At 38.5% G+C, this 16,848-nt stretch overlaps 1 protein-coding gene across 26 annotated transcripts in view; it reads right to left on the bottom strand.

Moving 5' to 3' along the window:
- The window catches only part of KMT2C (lysine methyltransferase 2C), a 191,791-nt gene that overhangs the window by 51,780 nt on the left and 123,163 nt on the right, over window positions 1–16,848 (bottom strand). For 10 of the 26 annotated variants that reach the window (XM_086865657.1, XM_086865666.1, XM_086865599.1 and 7 more), the window contains 8 exons: window positions 16,448–16,564; window positions 12,597–12,698; window positions 12,314–12,418; window positions 10,964–11,145; window positions 10,094–10,258; window positions 9,386–9,495; window positions 3,972–4,037; window positions 2,322–2,534 (listed from right to left, as the gene is read on the bottom strand). In XM_086865657.1, coding sequence (XP_086721783.1) covers window positions 2,322–2,534; window positions 3,972–4,037; window positions 9,386–9,495; window positions 10,094–10,258; window positions 10,964–11,145; window positions 12,314–12,418; window positions 12,597–12,698; window positions 16,448–16,564 — 1,060 coding nt within the window. The remainder of the gene's footprint in view (window positions 1–2,321; window positions 2,535–3,971; window positions 4,038–9,385; window positions 9,496–10,093; window positions 10,259–10,963; window positions 11,146–12,313; window positions 12,419–12,596; window positions 12,699–16,447; window positions 16,565–16,848) is intronic. The other 16 variants (XM_086865637.1, XM_086865648.1, XM_086865674.1 and 13 more) reach the window with 3 other exon arrangements.

The raw sequence follows: 16,848 nt of genomic DNA, 5'->3' as shown, positions 1-16,848 counted from the left end.
CTCCTCTTTCTCTGACAGGGCTTTTTTTTTATTGAGAAGACACTTAAAAACTGCAGCCTGCACTTGGGAGGTGAAGTGCAATGACTTTTGTGTAGTGGGTTCATAACTTGAAGCTGTGTGACTGACTGCAAGCGGACTGATGTATGAAGAGGAATTTGATTTATATAATACAAAATTCAGCCCAAAGGAATTACTCAGGCTTGAAGATGCAGACTATAATTCAAAGTTAAGAGTTTATATTCTGTGGGAATGAAGGATAGAAACATATAAAGTATGCTGACATTAAAAAGCCTCTGGTGTTGAATAGAGAGGGAACTAATTCTTCCTGATATCCCCAAAAAGACCTTGCATCTTCATTTTATTATAAACCACCTGAAATGTTAAATATAATCTCACCCCTGAAAAGATACTGGAATTCTCATGTTCTGCTTTGGATATAGGTGCATAATTCTAGATGGAGTAAAACCCCATGCAGTTGTAAGAAGGAGAAATGTTGTTATAACAGAGCTGGAATCTTTCACACCACTTCTGCTGTGGTAGAGCTGCAACCCTCACTCTTCCCAAGCTCGGTGATGGCTCAGACTTTCCCACTGATAAAGACCTCACTGAGCTCTTCCAACAAAGCCAGTGGATGGCAAGGGCCATCAAGCTGAAGCTCCCAAAGCAAGCTCAACTTTCAAGTCAACTCTAAAAGGTAGAAGACCCAATGAAAGCTGAACCTGATGCAAGCCAACAGATGAGACGGTAACAAAATTCCATGAGCTCACTTTTCTCAGATAAAGCCTCTTTTTTCCACCTGGAACATCAAGAGTCAAAATTAGGTTTTTTTCCCTTTCTCCCTGGGGTTACTACACTGTGTTACTCCAACCAAAGCCATGGCACAGCTTTATTCATCCTAATGCTCACACAAAAATTCCAGATGTTCAGAGACAGATCCCCTCTGCAGAGTAGAGCCCTACACACCTGGAGCTTCAAGGAAATCCAGACCATCTCCCACGTACTCACTGTGCTGTTACCATCACACACATCAATGTGCTTTAACCCTCAAAAAGATAACAAAAGGTGATCAGAACTGAAATTGAAGTTGTGGACACTCTGGTTCTCCCTTTCATACCCTGCTATCACATCTACATATCCTGTTACCTACTTGAAAAGACCTACCACCTATAGAGGCCAACAAGTAGGTAATGAAATCAGTCATATAGAAAACAGGCACACATTTTTAAAAGTAAAGATTATTAACCACTGAAGGAGAACAAGGGAAGTGACTACCTGCCTCCAAATTCAAAAGCATTTTTTGCTTTCAGAAACCTAGCTGATGGAGAACATGAAAATGTGAGATGAAATTTCAGAGTCCATGTAATGCTAGGATAATGTACCAAATCCTTTTAATACTGAAAGAAATGAAAGAAAAACAAACTGTTTAAAAGGTTATAAGGAAATAAAAGGAAGCTATTTTTAGGAAATAATAGTTCTAGTCAGCAACAGAGGGTAAGAATGTGCTCATCAAATAGTAACAATACTTCTATCAACAAGTTAACACTGAAACTTCATTGATGGCTGAACTACCCAGTTATCTCAAGTACACTGTAGCTAAAATAAGCTTCTTATGACATTTAATCTGATTAACAAGGCAGTGTTGCATTAACAGAATTGTGGGGAGGTGGGGTGCCTCAGCTCCTCTCCAAAGAGACACCCACATGACCCATGCAATGACTTTCTCACCTGCCAGGGTAAGAAGCCTTGCCCCAGGCCACAGATTAACACCTGTTGTGCCATCACCCCTCTCAGGATGCACAGCCACACCACAGCAAGGACAACGGTGCTGCACCACTCAAATGTCAGCCCAGATCACTGACTCATGTCAGCTCACCTTATTTCTTTCAGAAAATACCCTCAGCAAAGAACTACTTCACTTTCCCACTTGATTTTAATACCAGCTTCTCAGTGATACAGATGTTGCTCTGCTGAGCCAACACTTTCAAACAGTTTGCACTGAATTTGAGTACACTTGCACTCAGCGAGTGCACAATGTTTCCCACAGGTAACCCAAAGATTAGACAAAAAAAATCATCTCCTATTTCCAGTGCTGGCAGCCCTAAAAGGTCAGTTTCCTATAGGATGGATGACCCATAAACAGAACAAGGAAAATTCCTGAAATGGACAACAATGAGCCATAACTACTGTTCAAGAAATTTCCATGAAACATTCTGTACAGAACACAGGAGTATCAGTGTAATAAAAACTCCCAGGGATATTTGCAGTACACACAGGTACTGCAACACTCCACGCTAAAAGACATGCCAAAAGTAGACTGCTACCTCTACTGTCATCCATCTCCCCATCTCTTGAGTGTTCTGACTGGGCATCTGGGGGTGTCTGAAGCACAGCCACACTGTTCTGATTTATAATCTTCAGTTTAAGCTTTGGTTTCGTCCGTTTTCTTCTCGGTACTGTAACAGTGAGGCTCTGTAACTGAGACATGCCGGATTCTGTCAAGCAGACTCCATCCTGGGTGTATGTCTTCGGTGGGTCTATAAAAGTTGAATGAATCATAACAGCAATATAAAACTCTTTTAATTTACAAGTCTTAGATTTTTTAGGAATAGCACTTACAAGAGTTAATAATCCACATGTACGGAGCTGACCAGTGAGTGAAGAAATTGGTATAAATAAACCAGAGGTATCTGACACTGTCTTACACATTACAATTACAGCTTTATGATTTAGAGTCTGTTGTCAAATTCAGCAATAATCCATTATATTGCTATGAAACAACTTATAGCAAAGACTCATCAGCAAGAACAATTTAATTATGGAAACTGGTGCCTTGCAGGATATTTCTGTATTACTGGCACCCACAGAAAACTGTGCAAGTCATACTCTGTGTCCCTGTTGCTTATCAGCCAAGGCCCCCAGCCAGCCCTCAGCACTTTACCTTCATCTTATTGATAACATCAAACCTCCTGGTAACTCAGAGAAATTATCAGCCCTATCTTATAGGCAGATAAAAAACTGAAGTTGTATCAAGTGAACTGCTCAAGACCAAACTGGAAATTGTGGGTAGAACCCAAGTCTCCCAAGACCTGCAAGACTGCTTCCTCCTCAAGCTGTTAAATGACAATTGAGTCCACAGATAAGCTCTAATATTCCTTAATTCACCATGCAGAAAGGCTCTGTCACCTGTGCTGGGGCCCTGCAAGTGGAAGCTTGGGAACTTTCAGGGAATTGCTAAATGACAAAGAGGCTGCAATGATGCTTCAGCTCTCTGGAGTCAATTAAATCATGATTTGATAACACAGCTTTTGAAAACATACAAATATAATAGCATTTGTTCCATTTAACCAAAAACATTTCCTCATGTAACAATACAGCTGGTTCTGAACAAATTCTTCCCACTTGACTGCCTTCTTACACTGAACTTGAAAGGTGTGTGTTTCAAAAACATCTCACACTCTTTTTCAGGTTGAGTATTTGAGGGGAGAACCTTCTCTCAGGTGTCAAATAGAAAAAAAAACTCTGATGTGATGGAAGCTGTCCCAACACGACGGAAGCTGCTGGGTGCTATCACTACAAAGACTGACTTGGGAGTAAGCTTGTCAGGATTATGAATTCCTAGCACACACCAGACAAATACAGAAAAGCTGCATCTTCCTAACAGCTCAAGCCTGTAAACATTTGTATATATGCTTGACTCAGCCACACTGTGTTATCACCACTGATATTAAGGCAAGCAAGTAAGACTGCAGTTCAAAGCATAATTTAAAGTAATTATTATAGTGCAGGTATGGCAGGCAAGAGAGAAGTAAGAAGAGAGAATGAGGAAAAAAAATGTAAAGCATGCTGTGGTAACTGAAGGATAGTTAATGCTGTGTGACACAAAACCATAGGAAAAGGAATTTTTGTCTCATGTAAAAATATACCCTTAAAATATGCTAAATGATCAGATATTAAGCATTTCCATTCTTTACCTAGTTCTTTTGATTTTGAAATAATCTGAGCTCCAACTGATGAATCACAACAGTCCAAAGAAGGCACTGAAAAATATAAGGAAAATAATTTCAACTTTTAAAAATGGTGACTTGATTTAAATTGAAACTATAAATTTTCCTTCCAACAGTTCTGTTAAACTCCTAAATTTATACTGTTTGTAATTATTTACTTGCACCTTTAAATGAAAGTGCTTTTCATTGTCACAGATGTGACTACAAAAGAAGTCTTGATACAAACTGAAGTTCTCAAACTTCCTAAAGCCAAGAATGACATTGGAATAGCACTGAACTCAATGGGAAATGATCTACTAGACCAAGGGCAAATGAATACACTGGAATTTGTGGGTTGGAAAGCTCTACACTAGACATGATGTTCAGGTTTTGCTGTCCTAATCATTAAAAAGTTAAGGGTTTTGAGGAGTATTGATCAGTATTTCCCCAAGGAGGGGCCAGCACACTCCAAGAGCTTTGCACAGAAGATTCTCACTGTGTCTGTGCTGTCAGACCTCTTACACAGCACTTGGAGAAGGCTGATGTATCTGAAAACAGATAACACAGGACCTGCTGAAGTTAGACAGGGCAATTCTTATTTCAGACAGAAGTACTGATAAATGGAACAGCAGACACTCAAAAACTACCCCTTGTGTGCTACAGGGCAGCAGTGGAAGAGTGTGACTTAAAAAATAATAATCAAAACGTTCTTCAACACAAGGCTACTTTTGCAGTGGGCAGAAATGCTCTACCCTTTTTCCTTAACTACGTAACTGCAATCATGCTTCACTCACCTATGATATGTAAACTAAATTTTACAATTAGTAGTGACCTCACAGAGATTATGCAGACAGAGCAGTAAAGTGATAATTAGGAGCTTCTATCTCGCAAACACAAGACTAGAATCAGAAAAGCTGTTAGTCTGGCACAGTTAGCATTACCACAGAGGCAAGTTTATCCACACTTATCTTCCTGGTTTTGGTTGTTTGTTTTTTTTTTTTGCCTAGAAATCTTTTTCATGTTGAATTTAGGACTCAAGGAGTATTTCTTTTGTGCCTGTCACACAAGATGAGACCCTTGAGGGAGAAGACCTGTGGGGTCCATGTCCATGTGTCACATCAACCATGGCACATATGCTGCTGCTCCCACCTCACACACACCATGGCCAGGGAGAGACAAGGAAAAGCACAAAAGCTTCCAAGCAACATTTAAAATGAGTATGAAACATACAGGATGCTATCTAGCATGTAAAAAAATTTAAGGAAACTGCAAGTCTGTCTTCAATAACTACAGGGCTTTTAAAGTTTTATGTAATGTGCAACTAATGCACACGGTATAACCTACAGAAAATCAGTATTTCTTGCAATTAGTAAATGAAAGGAGCCTATGAGAACTACTGAAAAACTGAACTCAACAATGGAGAGAGAAGACAAGAAAGAAAATAAATTGAAGATGACATTTTGAAAGAGACACGGAGCCGGAAAGAAACAAAGAATAGGGGACAAGCTGCAGAAAGGAAGATATTCAAAACACTGAATTGAAACAACACAAAATAGGCAGATTGTAAGAACTATTCAAAACGGAATAAGACATCATCTGTTCATCTGATTTGTTGTAATTTACAAGATGGTTTTAAGACTGAAGTAGCAATTACTGAATTAGAATCTAAGGTAAACAAGAAATTCAGAAAAACAGTTCTGAACAGTTGTGAACAGGAATTTGAAATACTTCATTTAGAAGTCAAACAACAGAAAGATCTTCTCATCCAGGTCAGATTGAACAATTTTAGCTTTGGAGACTGAATAGAGTTGAAATGTTCAAATAAACAAGCTGATAGTGACAGAGGTGAGGCCTTCAGAGACCCACTCACAAAAACTGCACGAACAGTGTTTGAAGACAGTATCAAACAGACTTGTAGAAAAAGAACTAATTAGTGTGCAGAGTAAGGATTACAATCAATAAAATGCAAAGCAGAAAAGTGCAGTACTATTAGAGAAAGTCGATCCAAAGGGAGAAAATTAAAACGAAAAGAAATAGTGCTTTCTGAGGCATTCAGCTGAATTTTAACCAAAACTGCTAAATTTATCAGCAAAAGGGTTTAAACATGCTGAATAATGTATAGCATTTAGTAGCCTCAGCTGAAAGCAAATGATTGCACAGAATATAATAAGAAAAGAAAGTGGAGTTCATTTTTAAGGCTGTATTAGAAAAGATTCTATGAAAAAATGAAACCAAAATATGGTACAGAGTGGAATGGTTGATGTAGAAATACAGCCCTAGCAGAACACACTTTATTGGGTGCCTGCATAACTGTCAGTGATAATACAAGGATTTTTTTTGGTAAATACAATAACATAAGAACATTAGAGATGACAGAATAACTGCGCCAAATAATAAAAAAATTCAAAAGTTAACTTTTTAACACATTAACATATTATATTGGATTTATATCTTGTGTTTGTAAAGTACATAGAATTAAATTCCAGAACGAAGAAAAATTTAAATCAGTTTAATGAAAATGATACAACAGAGACTGCCAGCTGTAATGTGTCTCACTGGCTGTATCAGGAACCCCTGGAAGGGGTAAGTGATACCAAATCCTCACTGCCTCCCCAAGTATGTTTTACTTGAGCCCCAGGAGGTGTAAGTGCACACAGGCAGCTTCAGAAACCGCAATCAAATCAGTTCTAACTGGTTACAGAAAACCAGGCAGAGCTGGTCCTTCTGCATCCTGCAGAGAAACAAAAACAGCACCAAGGGAGGAGGAAGCTGAGTCTGGATGAAGACAGGATGGGAGTGGATGAAATTTGCAGATGGGGTATATGACATATGGCAGAACTGATGAGTAGATGGCCAAAAACTGCTTGTCCAGGAGTGGATGTGGATGAGAGACACACACACCCCTCCCAAACATGCAGGAATTACAGCACAGGGGAAAAGCTGCTGCTACTTAATGCACCTAGCTAGCATCTAGTCATGAGAATTTATAAATTTCTCAAAAGGACACAGCAATATGCTGGGGAACATTTCTTATAACCTGAAACAGTACTAAAAGGAACCTGAAAAAGCTATGCTGGAACAAATCTTACACCATTCCGGCTTTTGATATTTATGTATGCTCAAGAAGAAAAACACTATCTTTTATTTCTGTTTCCTGAAGAAGACAACTTTTTAAGAATATCAGGTATGGTGAGACAGGGAAGAGCTCTTGCAAATTTAAAGAAGTTTCCACTTTCTGAAGAAAGAAAAATGAAAGCTCCTTCTCAGTATCTACACACTCGAACCATTTGCTCTTCACCAAGGGTACACCTGCAGTGTTTTGTTTATTTATTAGGTTGAGGGGCTCTTGTTTCTTCTAAAAATAAAGTAGTTAAAAGCCCTGTAATAATATTTGCAACATATCTATGATACATGAAATGAAAAGGGCAAGAACCATCCCAGTAAGAATCCCACAATATGATACATTTTTAGAACCTTTCTACTGCTAACTACATTTATTTCTCCAAGTTTATCAAATGCTAATTCTTCTCACTTTGAAACAAAAAATTACAGAAAATTTTCAGAAGAGTTTTAGAAAAATTCATGAAAGACCGAAACATTTCATATAAAAATACATGCAGGTATTTCTATGAACATGCATCAAAGGACTTATTCAGACATGCAACTGTGCAAATGTACATGTGTTAGAGAGGTCTTAATACTCAGTCAAAACAGGAAAGAGTAAGCAGATAAAATTCTCTTATAAGAAAGGTGAAAAAAAAAACCTGCAAAGAAAACTTGGAACTCCCAAGAGATTGGTTCCAATTCCTTGGAACCCAAACCTAAGCAGCACAACTTCACAGAGATGTGCAGGAAGGACTAATTCAGGGGCCAGCTTCTGCCTGGAAGTGAAATACCTCTTGTGAAACTGTCCCATCTCACGTATCACGAGCTTTAATTATCTCTAAAAGGTAGTTCTACCAGCTTCAAAGAGAAAAGAAGTATTTCTTACTTGGAACTTTTTGCTCTAAGTACTCAAAGCTTATTATAAAAATAAACAAAAGTCTGCATTATATCTGAAAGTTCTTGCTTTTTCCACCTAAAAAACCTCTTTCCTTTTGAATTTTTGAAAGCAGATCTTTACAATGAAGTGACTTGCAAAAATACAGAAGCATTACTCATTCTTCTATTTGTGATAAAAATGGGTTACTTGGAAGTGTTCCAGCAAGGAGTATATAAAACTCCAAGGTCAGGCCAGTAAGTTACAATTACTGCTGTGATGAGGACATGCCAATGTTAAGGCACATTAAATGCTCCATTGAACTTTTCTTGGCAGACCTCTCAAGCCTATGCCTCACATCTTCGATCCTGACCAGTAAAACCAATCTCACTGACAACTTCTTGGTGGATACAAATTTTCTTGAATTATTTGCTTACTTCTTGTACCTTCCTCTTACTGTTCTCTTGTGATACCCCAATGAAGGGGTAATATGAACACTTTCATGTGCTTATGCTAAAATGGGAAGACGTGTCAATGTTAAAGGAACCAACTGAAACAGCAACTTCCCAGAGCTGACATGCAGGGAAAACAGACCTGGGCTATCACCCTTGCAGCAAGATTAAATATAAGACTATAAATCATGTCACAGGCTAACCTAACTGCTGACAGGCCACTCACAGAGCATTAGCCAGCACCATCCCAGATACCCAGAACCAGATGCCACAAATGTCCCTCAACTGCAGTAACCTCAGCTCCTCAAGTGCCACTGCTACACAACCGTGGTACAGACCAACAAGGCTGTCAGTGTCCATGCCCAGAGAAGTGCGAAGTTCATCAGAAGGAATTACACATTTTAGTTAATAAGGAAGTGGTAACTCCCAGACAAAAAAGTATGGCCAATTCTTCTCAAGACTGCAGCTAGGGAAGGAAGCATTTGTCTTGAATACTGGGAGAGTTGAGGAAAAGGCATGAAGAAAACATGAGGGAGGAGGGGAAAAGTGCTTCCACAGACTGCCGTTACAGCTACTGCTGCATCAGACAGCCTCAAAGCATCAAAATACACAAAGTTTTTGTGCTTAGAAATAGTTTTCAGATTCTGCTGCAGATGTAACTTTAGAGAACTGGGCTATCTTCCTTCCACTTGACAAAGTGAGATGCCTTTGAGCCCTTCACTCCCAAAGGCTCCTAGCAGTTTATCCCTATCTTCAATACCTCTACGCAGATCTCCCATGGGGTTTCCTCTGGCCTAAAGCACTTGAGGGTGTGAAAAGAGCCTATGACACTTCCACAAGAGCCCTTAAAAAGAACACGAAAAAAATCTTACTTCTACCACGAGCCAAACCTCCATCAGAGCACAGAACACATTCCCAAACCTATTTATTGAAGTGTGCAATCCTGCCATTGGTTTCGATCGTCTTCTTACCGTTCGTTGGTGGAATGTATGGCCTACAAATGGTACAGTCAAAACCCATATCAGCTATGTTTTCCACTTCCTCCTCTGTGTTTAAGTTCTGACAGATTGCATGCATCCATCTAGAAATTAAGTGGGGGAAAAAATACAATTTAAAGGAAATAGATGGTGTTTTAGGAGACCCAAGTATCAGTCTATGGTCCAAGTAAATGGGAAATAGTTGTTCAGTTTGAATTCTTTTAGGGAGAAACCACAGAATCAGGTTTTCCATATACAGCATCCCCTACAGTGGTGTGTGTTACACCCTGTATATGGAGCAGCACATCAACTATTTCCCTCCACAGGAAGGAACCCTCTATAAAACAATCTCCCAAGTATATTTTTGTATGATAATTTTCTCCCTACATTGCAATAATTTTCATTACTTTATACAATGTAATCTAGATTCAGCCTCACAACAATAGTCTTGTGAGGTAAATTAGTTTTGTTTTTACAGGGCAGGGGGGAAGAAGCCGAGAGTGATTAATTAATTTGCCCAGAGTCAGACAGTTAAATCTGTGGTACAACCAAGAATAAACTACTAAGAGACTTCTGAGACTCAGTAATCCAGTGTTCTTTACCACATGACCATTTCCTTCATCTCTACACTTTTACTTTAGGGGACAAAAAATTAAAATAAGATTTGAACAGGAAAAACATTGAAATATTAGAAATCCTTACCGATCACACTGTCTACACTGAATTATAAGCTCCTCATCCCTGTACATGCGGTAGCAGATTGGGCAGGTAGACAAACTTGCACAGGGAGCACACTGTGTGTAATTATTTTGCCATTCACATCTTAAACCTGGAGAAGTTGCTCCACAGTGTCTGCACCAAACACACCTGCAGAACAGACAAATAGATCTATTACTGTCAGTTCACAGGAAGATCATTTTGTGGCTTTAAATCTCTTCCACTTAGAATGAGGTGAATAATTAAGTTTTAACTTAACAACATGTTTAACCACAAATGTTTAACAACATTTTTTGTACTTTGTAAAGAAAGTTCCTAATTAATAATTCCCTTGAAACTGCAAAAGCAGGCAGATGGGTTCTTGTAACAGCTCAACAGATCAAAGGAGTTCCTGCTTCCAGTTGCCATTCACTTTGAGATCCGGAGACTTAACCATGTGAAAGGTCTGGTCTGTTTGTGTTTCACCCGAGTAAAACAAATGGTTTTCACAGGGTTTTATTTCTAATACACTTGGGTGAAACACACATTTATTTTTCCAGCTGAACACTGGAATTAATGCAATGAATGTAAATTTGAAATTTTTTCTTGCTATGAGTTTCAAAAGAGAAATTTTTTCTATCTCTACTTATGTGGGTTTTGGTATGAGAAGCAGTTCTAAGAGAAGGTAAGAGTTTCCCTTATAGACTGATAATTGAATAAAACAACTCAAAGGCATTTTGTTGGCTTTGTTTAATACACCTGACTTAGACGCAATTAAAACCTGGTTACAAATCAACTGACATTACAAATACCAAGTGACAGAGAGAAGCAGAAGAGGCCAGCAGTCAGCATCTCTGACCCCAGGCCCAAACACACCATTTGCACTTCCAGCCTCCCTTTGGCACAGTCTGCAGGGGTGGATCCAGGCAGTAGGTGTGGTAGCTGATGTCGCAGTCATCACACAGGAGGAGTCTCCCTGGATCTGTGGCTTTCCCACAGGCTTCACACACTGTGCACTCCAGGCACCTCCAACCTTTGCTAAGTACCACTTTAGTAATCTGAAAAACACAAGGTGAGAATTAGTTGAAAATGGTTCAGTGAAGTGTGATCAATGTATAAATTAAGGTCTGGCTTGTGGACCTCAGGATACTCTTCTGGGCACACCACCCACATCTCAAGGAGCTCTTTATCAATCAGACTTTTTGAAGCTTCAACGAATAGGAATGGATTAAACAGAAAGAAACTGTTCTCCTTTCTACTTTTAAAAACAGGTGCAATGTTTCCCTTTTTAAGTCACCTGGGACTTCACCTGACTGCCAGGACTTTTCAAATATCACGGACAGTGGCATGGCAGCTGCATCAGCCAATTCCCTCAGGACTCTGGGATGCATCTTGTCAAGTCCCAGAGACTTGTGTACATTCTGGTTCCTCAAGAGATCACAAACCTGATCCTCTCATGTCATGATGTGATCATGGTGCTGAAGTTTTAGTCAACTGAAGCAAACAGCTAACTTACTGCAATTGATATATAATGCAAGAGTAGTATATAAACAAAAAGTCAAATTATAATTGCACGAAATACACATATGGCATTTTGTGAAGTATGTGCAAAATAAAGTTTTTTGACATGTTTAAAAAAAAATACCACTTTTGCACAGATATACTTACATCACAACCAATGAAAAGTGTATAGTGTATATACTGCAGTAAATAGCTTATTTTGTGCTTGCTAGGTCATTTCACAGCATTCAAATTTAATTTTCACACATTCTCTCCTAGACTAATGAATGTAAAATGTATTAATTAACCACTCCAACTGCTGTCAATTCTGACAGCCAACAGGCAAATTGAATCAACTAAACCTTATGCCCCAAGTAAATGAAGATGCAGTATAATTTTTTTCTTTGTTTTTAATTCTGCTTGTATCTAGTTTTAAAGCTTCTATCTCTAACTGTTATTTTAACCAACTGCTGGATAATCAGCGCTATTTATGGTTGTGAAATTACAAAAAGGTTAATTTCTCTTGAGGCTATGCATACTATAAAATGACATTTAATTAAAGTCTTTCACAAGTCACATACAAATAATGGTCACATTAGCTGATGAATATCTAACAAGTTAATGACTCCCCTAATTACCACAAAACCAAAGGCAGCATAGTGCTATTAAAGTACAATATGAAAACAGTGTAATCAAGTGATTTTTGTGTGTAACAACAGCACTCACCTTAATACTGACACAGTATGGATGGTAACACTGCCCACACTGGGAACAGGCCAGCAACCGGCCCTCAGCACCTTGGCCAAAACTCCCACAAACCACACACATATCCTGCAATGACACACAAGAGCAGACTCTCAACACCTGCCAGACACTACATTCTGAAAACATGTAACTATAAAATCCAACTAGCATGCTGTATCATTTAACTACCAACAAGGGCATTCATTCACGTTTTTCTAATTAAGAGCAGGGAAACAAAATGAAAAATCGGAACTATTCTCCTAACCTGATGGAGAGTGAACTTGTCACTGTTAGAGAAGAGGACAACTGTGTTATGCATCGAGTTTTCTTCTTCATCTTTATTAGATGAAATATCCATGGTTGTGACCTATTAAAAAACCACAAAATATAAGTAGCAAGCACATCACATTTTCTAAGACATGAGACAATATGAAACATTCTCTAAATAAGAGTTCTGTGAATATTTATTCATATAGTTTAAACTTTCATAAAAAGCTACCTCCATCAGAAATTACTGCCTTAATCCACATTTTCTCATCATCAGTATTATAGCTTTACAAACATATTCTCTTCCTCTGCTTTTTTCACCTACACATATTATCCCATTACACTTCCAAATGGAACTGGAAGGAAAGACATAGTCTAAGAAAAAAATCACTAAGCAGAAATTGTCATACTGTGCCCAGACTGCTCTGTTCCCTGCACGTAAACACTGAAGTTCTTTTTATCAAAAAGTTAATTGCAGTAACAGACTTCTGAGTATTAATTCAAAGAGCAACTGCATATTTTGTCCCATATTGCCTAAAATGTGGTTTCCCTAATGCTCCAAGTATATTAGAGGAATAAATAAGTGTTCAAAAGTTACTTGCTGCAAGCAGTTTATGAGCATTATCTATCTTTACCATAAAAACTTGCACTGAACTTGAAACATCTGTTTTTATCTCCTTCCATCAGTTCTTACTATAGACAGCAACTTTTCTTTTTCATCAAGTGATTTTTATTCTGATAAATTACTTACAAATTTTATTCTGATAAATTACCCTTACTAATCCACCACATTAATGTACAGCTTCTCAAGAAGAGAATAAAGAATGAGAGACTTCAACTGTGTTCTGATTTTCATGTGAATCTTGCAATAGAGAAGTTGCTGTCCATGAATTTAAACTAATAGGCCCAACTGTTATCTCTGAATCAGGAATACAAGGGCACACAGTTCCATATAAAAGATCAAATGCATGATAGAGAAATGTAACTTTGTTTTACCAGTTGTTCCAATTATATATATGTGGATTATTTTAAATACAGTGTAAGTCCTACACAGATAAGTTTTGTTTGAGTAATAATTTAAGTATTTCACAAATCCAAACATAACTCTAGGGACAAATGTAAATATCATTACATCAGCTAGAGAAATCCTTCTGATACACAATTGCTGAAACTCAGCATTTACTAAGAAACAGCTAAAAAGGGAATACATTCTTTATGTGCTTTGATTACCAAATATTTGAGAGCACTGCAGCTGTAACTAACCAGTTAACTCCAAAGCACTTGAAATACCTTGATACCATCAGGGACAGTACTTCCTTACCTACTTTTCCACAGGTTTCACAAAATTTTTGTAATTGCACATTCAAAAGAGCAGAATTTGAAGGGCTGAATGACAGCAATCTTGGTGTTTGCTGAACCCCAGAACTGACCCACTATGGGTTACCCTGTGACCACCTTTTTCCCCATTCCCAGGATATACCAAGGTACTTCCAAATCTGTGTGGCTGTCCACTGATCCTATGCTGAGTAAGAATTATTTTGTGCAAATTGAATGAAAATACTCCCATTTCAAATATTTATCTGGAAAAAGGCTGATCTCATGGTATTGCTAATTTCATCTACTCAATCACAAGGCAACCGCATCTCTGGAACTCCGGAGCTGCCATCTGCATGATGACTCAAAGGATCAAATTCCTGTAGGAAATTGTGGAGAGTGATGTCCATTTTGTATTTATAGCAAAGTTACCTAAATCACTCACCTCAGTTCAAATATAAAAACTTTTAGAAGTTTGATCTATAAACCCCAGCTTCTCCTGAAGTACAGATTTGTGCTTTGTAACACCAAAATAATGATGTGAATGCCTCCAATTCATTAAGGTGCTGTAAAAAGCCTAAGTGGAATTCATCCTGTACATTTAAAATTACAAATTTGCTTATGAATCTTGACCATCCAATGCTTTAAAAGGGAAAAGTGACAGTGTTGATTGTTCCTTCTTAAAATCATAAACACCTGAGTATTCCAAGGTATCATTACACATGCAACAGAAAGTGTGACAAACTCAAACAGATTACACACAAGAACACAAAAACATAGCTCTACAGAGAGTGTCAGGAATTACTTCACAAAGACATAAAATGAACAAGTCCCTCTCCAAACATAAGGAACAGGATGTCTCACAAAACAGGCAGCGCTAGTTGGTAATCGAAGTTTAAAAGAAACTTTCATATAGAACAAGTCCACAGTGGGGAAGAAAAAATTGTTTTACAGTCCAGATTTCTGAGTTTTTCATACCAGAATCCTTCTTCTTATGAGGAGCAGACTAGGACTGTGTAGGATTTTTAAGTTCCAGAAACACTTCAAGCATTAAGTAGCTTAACTATCAACTGCAGTGAGCAATCACCTGCTTACAATCACTTCACTGCTTCTGAAGAATAGGAGACAGCAAATGTAATCATCATTTTCTCAAAGCTTTCTGGACAGAAGCTGTGTACAGAACAGTAGACATATGATCACAACAAAGAACTGAGAGACACTGAGAGTTACATTAATTCATTAAAGAGTCAAGGAAGCTTTAGTTATCTAATCATGATCTGTAAGGGCTCTCTGAAGGACTCAGCAATTCTGGGGACAGAGAAATCTGATTGATGCGACTTACTTCACTATCAAATTTTTTTGGCAAAGTCCTTCTCCAAAGCTACTTAAAAAAAGTTAAACTGAAGAGGAATGGTCCCTATACTGATAAATACACAAAATAAAGTGGGGAATAAATTATCAGTTTTGTATGTGGGAGAATAGCACTAGTCAAAATCTGACAGGGCCTGCCTGCTAACAGGTGGTGTTACTCAATGCACTTGTGTGCAATCTGAAAAATCAAGTGTGACGCAAGGTGACAAAGCTTGCCAACAGGATTGGGATATTCAGAGTAATAAAATCCAAAAGACAAGTGTGAAGAACTGCACAAGAACTTCATAAAGCTGAGTGCTGGGCTATAAAATGGCAGATGAAGGTCCACACAGTAAGGAAATTAACACGACAAAAGAATTGGCATTGATGATGGGAAATATGGAGTAGTTTCCATACAAGGAACAGCTCAAAATACTGGCATTCTCCATACTTGCAAGTCAAGAGTGGAAAGCAGAGGAGAAGAAATGATGGAGGTCTACAGAAACTGAGTGGCATGGATGAAGTGAATAGAAACCAGCTTTCCACTGTCTCTTCTCTAAGAGCACTGCGAAGCAGGCAGCTCATCCAGGAGGCAGCCACTTAAAACATAAGCTGTGGAGCTGAAGAACTGAAAAAGGTTAACATGGTTTTCCTAAAGTTTTTTTCAAGTGAATGGGCAGATTTATGAAGGAAGCTCCAACACAGGTTGCCCAAGACAAAGACATCACATCTTGTTCAGCAAGTCCTCAACCCACAAAGTGCTGAAATGTCTCCTCCTCTTCTGTTCTGCACTCCTGCACCACCACTCAGTCTAGAAGAACCTCTGCTCTGGTCTCCTATGGCTGCTGTTACACTCTCAAGCACAAACCCTGCTCTCTCCTTCTGGGTTGTTCCAGTCACTGCTGCCTTTACCCAAGCACGGTTCTGCACATGAGGAAATGGAACTTTAAAACTCCCAACTGTTTTGACTTTAAATGGCAAGAGCAGCACAGAATTGCCTCAAGCCCACTGAGCTGTAGTGTTCTAGTTCTTCATCACAAGCAGTAACAGCCAGGCTTCATCAAACACCCCTGGCTCTGCAGAGTTTGTTGTTTTTTTTATACAGTATTTTAATACAAAAATTATAGCTGAATAAAACTGTTACATTAACAGACTGCAATACGACTTCAAAAAAGATGTCCTTACCCCTGGAATGACCACAGCCCCCACTCCATTCTTCAGTTTTGATCTTCCTCTGCCACCTCTTCCTGAGAGACCAGCTCCTCTCGGTCTCCGCTTCCCTGGGAATCCTGATCCTCGGCCCTATTCAATGTAAGGTAACAATGTAAATGCAACCTCAAGTTCTTTTGTTACATGGGATTCAAACTTGTTCAGTTCATCTAGGGAAAAACATAAGTAAAAAAAAAAACAAACTGTGATTTCAGGCGAGTATGTGCACACCAGGGCATGGTCATTAAACCTCTGCATAAATTTGTGTGAAATAAACTTTAATTACTTACATGGTGTAATATGCTCATCTTTATCATCAATGAGAAAGCAGCCAAACCAGCAATGTTTATTTTCTGCTCAGGAGTAAATGGAAATAT

This window comes from Cyanistes caeruleus, chromosome 1, assembly GCF_971803275.1.
Source record: "Cyanistes caeruleus chromosome 1, bCyaCae1.hap1.1, whole genome shotgun sequence".
NCBI classification, from domain to species: domain Eukaryota; kingdom Metazoa; phylum Chordata; class Aves; order Passeriformes; family Paridae; genus Cyanistes; species Cyanistes caeruleus.
This window is presented reverse-complemented; position numbering and strand designations above follow the sequence as displayed.